The sequence below is a fragment of the Dipodomys ordii genome, unplaced genomic scaffold, assembly GCF_000151885.1.
Source record: "Dipodomys ordii isolate 6190 unplaced genomic scaffold, Dord_2.0 Scaffold142, whole genome shotgun sequence".
Lineage (NCBI taxonomy): Eukaryota > Metazoa > Chordata > Mammalia > Rodentia > Heteromyidae > Dipodomys > Dipodomys ordii.
Genome location: NW_012267358.1, coordinates 2,834,598 through 2,841,413, shown reverse-complemented (window position 1 = coordinate 2,841,413; position 6,816 = coordinate 2,834,598). Strand labels below are relative to the sequence as shown.

The 6,816-nt window shown below is 40.9% G+C and overlaps 1 protein-coding gene across 1 annotated transcript in view; it reads right to left on the bottom strand.

The window, feature by feature from the left end:
* The window catches only part of Igbp1 (immunoglobulin (CD79A) binding protein 1), a 37,929-nt gene extending 31,512 nt beyond the window's left edge, over positions 1–6,417 (bottom strand). The window contains exons 1-2 of the mRNA XM_013031623.1: positions 6,225–6,417; positions 5,632–5,925 (exon numbers count right to left, since the gene is read on the bottom strand). Of these exons, the coding sequence (XP_012887077.1) occupies positions 5,632–5,925; positions 6,225–6,415 (485 nt within the window). The 5' untranslated portion in view covers positions 6,416–6,417. The remainder of the gene's footprint in view (positions 1–5,631; positions 5,926–6,224) is intronic.
* Positions 6,418–6,816: the final 399 nt, after the last annotated feature.

Sequence of the window (6,816 nt, the reverse complement as noted above, 5' to 3'; positions counted from 1 at the left end):
CTGTCCCTCAGCTCTTCAGCTCAAGGCTAGCACTCTACCACTTGAGCCACAGCGCCACTTCCGGCTTTTTTCTTTTTGCTTATGTGGTGCTGGGGAATCAAACCCAGGGCCTCAGGCATGCAAGGCAAGCGCTCTACCACTGAGCCACCTTCCCAGCCCCCGTTTATCTCATCTTTAAGGAGCTGTCTCATCATTTTATTTTCCCAACAATCACACTGTTATTTAGCAGCTTTAAGTTTTCACTTGACTGTTATCTTTCCCTATCTTACAAATATATTCTCTCAACCCATTTTATACCCTTTCAAATGACCATTCTTTTCTTTTCTATGGTATACAGAGAAGAACATTAGAACTGAGTAACTATACACCTGGGTTTAAAGTCCTAGCCTGACTGCTTATTTATTACCTATTTATAAGATCCAATTTCATTATCTTTATAATGGGGGGCTATTTCCTGAGTTGTTAGAGGATCAAATGGAAAAAAATACAAATTAAAATGCTTTGTAAGGGCTGGGATGGTGGCTCAGTGGTAGAGTGCTTGCCTCACATGCATGAGGCCCTGGGTTAAATTCCTCAGCATCACATAAGCAGAAAAAGCCAGAAGTGGCGCTGTGGCTCAAGTGGTAGAGTGCTAGCCTTGAGCTAAAGAGCTGAGGGACAGCGCCCAGGCTCAGAGTTTATGCCCCACGACTGACAAAAAAAAATGCTTCGTAAACAGCAATGTAAATATTGTTAGCTGATGAGAAAACTGAAGCTAAGAGAGGCTAGATGATGCTCCATTTATTAAGCAGTAGAAATTTCTATGTCACTTACCAGTATCTCATGCCTGAAATCCTAGCTACTTAGGAGGCTGAGATATGAGGATCAAAGCTAGCTTGTATAGCAAAGTCCAAAGACTCATCTTCAATTAACCATCAAAAAGTGAAAAGTGGAGCTGTGTCTCAAGTGGTAGAGTGCCAGCCTTGAGTAAAAAAGCTACGGGAAAGTACCCAGGCCTTGAGTTCAAACTCCAGTGCTCACCAAAATAAATAAATTAATACAATAAAAATTGGCCAAGCTGAGTCTCATGATTCCAAAAAAAATTGTACTATACTACATTGCTTCCATATTTCTGATTACCACTCTATGTGAGTTTCCAAATACCAAGTTCTTAATATGATTCAATTACAAGGAGGGGTACCAAGAGGTACAAGGACACTAAATACCTTCAGTTATGGTCTCCTGACTTTGAGGAGTTTCAAGTCTAAGTGTTGTGCTAAGTAATATGAACTGTAGTAGCAGAGGAATAGGCAGGGAGAGAATTCAAAGAGGATACAACATACTCTTTCCTCTCCAGCCTACTGAAAATCCTTTGTGCCTTGTTGAGTCTTTTATCTGATTGCTCTTTCCTCCTTTTCTTTTTCCCTTAACTTGCTCCTTACTTTTAATCCTTAGCTTTTTTTCTTTGTGTTCTTGAAAAACTCATTCATACTTACCAAAGGTGGAGTTCCTAATATTTTTGCATCAGCTACAAAGCACTCTCCTAAGTTTTAGTAACACATTTTAATGTTTTGTGGGAATGTCTATCCCATGTCACTTTAGGACCTAAATTCAAACTCAGTAAATCCAAAATTAGAGTCAGTACTTACCCAGCTTCTACTTCTTCATTTCTATCAAAAGAATGGTGGTTGCAAGTGGCGCTCTGGCTCAAGTGGTAGAGTGCTCACCTTGAGCTGAAGAGCGCAGGGACAGTGCCCAAGCCCAGAGTTCAAGCCCCACAACTGACCAAAAAATAAATAAAAAATTTTCTACCAAAAGAATGGTGGTACTGTTAATCAGATAAACTCACACTCCCTTCTCAAAGAGGGTAACTAGAGATTACATATGAAGGAACATGAGAGGGGTAATATACCATTTGGTATTTTATTTAGGATAGTCTCAGTATCTAAAGACATGAGCAAAGGGAATTAAAGAAAGCAAATAAGGATGTAAGTAATTTAAGTTCCTTTGCTTTGTGTTGCTGTAGATTGAACTCAGGACCTCATTCATGCTAGCAAAGTGCTTTACCACTAAGCTATATCCCCAGGCCCAAATAATGTGTTTTCTAATTATATAAACACTTCTTTCAAAAGTAGTTCTGATTGCTGTATGTTCATTTTTACTATTTCATCCCTAGTTGGATACTATAAACTAGTCTTTCTGACTTTGTTCTCTTTTGGCATTCTATACTTGCAGAGCAAGAAAGCTGAACAAGTGCAAGGCTTAGCTACACAACCCGAGATCAAACTCTGGTACAGGAAAAATAAAGATAAAGCCAAAGAAATGCAAGACAATACAATGAGATAGTTCCCCTGCCCCCCGCCCCCCCCGCAGTTGGATTTTTTCTAGATCCTCAGATCTCAGCCTCCTGAGTATCTAGGATTATGGGTGTGAGCCACTGGTGAGCTGCTTCCAGTAGGATTTTTAAGCCTTAACATTCAGGATTAGTGTGATCGGACTTACTCTGAAACTTACTATGGGAAGCAACACTGTTACCATATATCCAGAGCCTTTAAGATCCTTTGACCCTATCACTGGTACTTCTAGAAATATATTCCAAGGAGATATTGAATGAAGCAGTTGAAGAAGTTTGTTCAAGACATTTCTTAGTATTACCAAAATAAAAAGTCAATCTAAATATCTGATAACAGATTAAATAATTATGGTATAACTATAGGATGGAATATACACAATCATTATATACCATGGTTTTAAGAGACATGGGAAATGCTCACAATGTTAGGTTAAAAAAAAGCTATATTTAGGATATTAGTCCAAATTTATTGGCTAAAATAACTATATACTTGAAAGAAAATACATCAGAAAGTTATCTGTGACATCTAGGAGTGTTAGGAAAAAGCATACTTTGGTTTTTAAAATATTCTTGTTTGGCAAACTTTCTACAATGAAAATTTATGACTTTTATATTCAAGAAATCTGTAACTTCTATTTTTATCAATTTTTAAGACCCACCTTTCATGCCATCATATTCTGAAGCCTTTTCCTTATTCCTCTAACCAGATGTGACCACTCCCTTATTGTCTGTGACCATGCCCTTATTTTCTGCAACACTGTATCTCTATGGCATTTGCACTTTTATTTGGCATAATTTTTTGATACAACATTCACCATTTCAATTACCTGTGATATAGTACTGAGCTGCCCCCAATCCTATTCTAAAAGAACTGAATTCCACTTTGTATCTGTCTATCCCATATTCTTAAAAATCCCTCATTGTTCCCTAACCACACTTTATTATTTTTCATAGTTCCTACCACTTGAACTTATGTTATTTACAAATTTATTGTGTATGATTAGTTTTCTAACATCTCGAACAGTCCTTGGCACACAGGTAGGGCTCAAGATATATTTGCCAAATATATCAACCAATTTTCAGCTCTGTAATGTTACCAGACACCTCTACTTGGCTGTACCTTTTATATGTTTGTTTTTCTGAGACTGGGACTCAAACTCGGTATCTGATGCTTTCAATCATTGGCTGGCACTGTACCACCTGAACCATGCCTCCAACCCCCATCTAGGTACCTTTTAAAACTCAATACTGAATTCATATCCTTCCCAATTCCTGATCTGTTCTTCCTCACCATTTCCATGAAGTCTGCAAATACCTAAATCAGAAACAGATATCTTTCTTGCTGCTTCCTTCTATCCCACCTCTCACAACCGTCATCCATTCCTTTGCCATTACTCTAATGTCAAGTTAAAATGCAAATATAGCCATGGTACTTTTCCAAGAGAAACAAAATTCTGCAGTGGATCTCAGTCAGAATATTAGAGTACACCTCTTTAGCATTGTCTACAGCTAGAATTGTAAGAGCTAATGTTTATAAAATACTATGTGCTAGATATTGTGCTGCTTTATGTGTTTTATCTCATATATGTTTTTCAATGCTATGAAATAGGTGCTATATTGTTGATTTCACACGGGAGAAAACAGGAGGCTCAGATAGGTTTTTTAAAAAAAGCAAACCTCACTTTTGGTGAGTTTCTTCCCGTCCCCTCCAATGGCCTATAAGTAAAGTTGAGACTGAAACTCAGGTCCCACACTCTTAGCCACAAATATATAAACTATAGCTGATTCTATGTTGGTACTGTGCTAAGACTTTATGATTGTTTACCTTTTAATCCTGAAAATATGTGGAAGGACCTAATATTATTATTATTATTGCCAGTCCTGGGGATTGAAGCCAGGGCCTGGGCACTATCATTGAGCCTCTCTGTGCTGAAAGCAAGTGCTCTACCACTTCAGCCTCAGCACCACTTCTGGCCTTTTCTGTGGTACTGAGGAATCAAACCCAGGGCTTCATGCATGCTAGGCAGGCACTCTACCACTAAGCTACAATCCCAGTCCTGGAAGGACCTATTATTATCTCAGTTTTACAGGTGGGAAAATTAAGTTGCCACAGAGTAATTAAATGACGGAACTGGATTCAACCACCTTCCCAAATTAATAGCAACAAGGCTGCTCATTTACCTTTCTCACATCCTTCAGCATCACTTAATCACTTATGGGTTGGTTCCCTTTCCACACATTCCTATCAGAGCAATCTTTTTTTAATGCCTGTATGGCTTTACTAACACTATCAGTAAATCTCCTCCCTAGTTCTTCTGGATATTATTTCTACTCATCATTAAACAACTCAGCACAGGAACTGCCTTTTCCAGGGAGCTTTCTATTTCTCCCCTTGGTGAGGTTCTCTTCCTGTCTTCTCATTTACCTTGTGCATTCTCTGTGAAATCACTTTACAGAGATAGTTTCTATGCTCATTTTCTTTCATGGCAAGTACCTACCCATTCTTTTCCAAGTACCCAGTCAGATTATATCTTTAGTACCTAGCAGCTCCTGAACACTGAGTGGACTTTAAAAAAAGACAACAAAAAACCCTAAGCCAGGCACCAGTGGCTCATGCCTATAATCCTAGCTACTCAGGAGCCTGATATTTGAGGTTTGAGGCCAGCCTGGGCAGGAAATTTTATGAGATTCTTGCCCAATAAGGTACCCAAAAATTTTGGAAGTGGAGCTATGGCTTAAGTATTAGGAGTGTTAGCTTTTAGCAACAAAAGCTCAGGGACAGTGTCTAGGCCCTGAGTTCCAGCCCTAGGACTGGCACCAAAAACAAACAAAACAACAATAACACACACACACATGCACGTAAACAGGCAAGCCCCAAGAGTAAGCAGTTTTTTCAAGGTCCTATGATGAAGGTGTGCCAGGACTATGATCAGTTTGGGATGTTTAACTACTCTTTGAATAGAGCAGCTTAATAAACAGAAGATTAGTGGATAAACAGCTGAGAGCTTGTGCCCTCAGAGATATTTACTACATATGAATGCTGTTACACTGTGACAAGGAAAAATATCAAGAGGTACTTTGTTAAATTATATTGCTGCTGTTGGCCACCTGAAGGTAGTAAGCCTGAAGGTTAGGTATATATGTCTCAACAATGGCAAGAGGTTTTTGAAAAACTCGGGCAAGGTTTCTTTCACAAGGATCTACCTCAGGGATGCACACCATTTTGTCCCCACACACATACTAAGACATGCACCCACCCCCATAGCACTGCAGCCCTTAGATTAAAGCCACAGACCCACCTCTCTATTTTAGCCTGTCTTTGAGATGCCATAGCAACGAGGTTAGGATAGGCCATGGAGGAACTAGCACTGTGATTCTCAGCTGAGTTGCTCTTGGTTTGGGGCAGCTGAAACTCTGCCACATGATAGCAATGGCACTGAGTTAAGTAGTTTATAAAGTGTTCTCGAGCCTGCTGCAAATGATCTAGGCGCTTGCTGGGGTTGACCTGTTTCATGGTGAGGGCTCCTTGAAACGCTGGCACCAGCAAATACTTCAGGTCGGCAGAGGCAATCTCTTCCAAATCTTCATTTCGGCTGAAAAGAGCAGAAAGGAGCCTATGAAACCTAGCTGAGTACTTAAACTATTGTGCTTGCTTCAGAAGTAAAGGGCTGGGAAAAGGTGAAAAGGCAAGAGCGACCATTTTCAATGAAGTGGCTGGGCGTTCCCACCCAAAATGCATACTAGGGAGCCAAGGGAGATGGACACAAGATCGCAGTGAAAAGTAGGAACCAAAGGATCTTAAAAATGCTTTCTACTCGGGCGCAATGGCTCCACTCTTAGTAATAATTTATCACCTTCGTTCTTAGTGGTTTTTACTTTCTCCTCTCCGTACCTGAACAAATCGAGCTGCGATAACATTTCGGCAGCCTTGTGAAGTAGGTCCAGTCCCTTAAACACCTTATCCTGGATTGCCCGGGAGCCGCTGGGTTCAGTAGCTACTTCTACTTCGTCCAGAAGTCGCTGGCTAGTTTCGAACAGCTCCGGGAGCCGCGGCAGCAGTAACTCATCGCTAGACGCCGCCATACTGAAAAGGAGGAACCAGGCAGATCCATTTCCGGAGTTAAAGGCAATCTTATTAAAGGTGATTCTCGCGAGCCTGAACGACAACCGGAAGTCGTGCTTCATTGGTTAGCGGTCGCGCGTTACCGAAGCAGTCAGACTTCTGGGAACTGCAGTAGGCTGGCTCTGGCAACCGTTTCCATAGACTCATTTTCCCTGAAGGAGGGAGAAAGGGCGTAGACGTCTGTCAAAAACAAACAGCACAAACCTAGAGAGCTGGCTGCTTTATCCTCTCTGAGTTCCAGGTGTGGCGACTCTGAATCCAGGGCCCGAGGGAGGGCGCTTTGGCTTTATGGGCCGGTCAGATGTGCGCCTTACCTACCTCGGTAGTCATCCCCCCCAAATAGAGGACTCAGAGTAGCCAA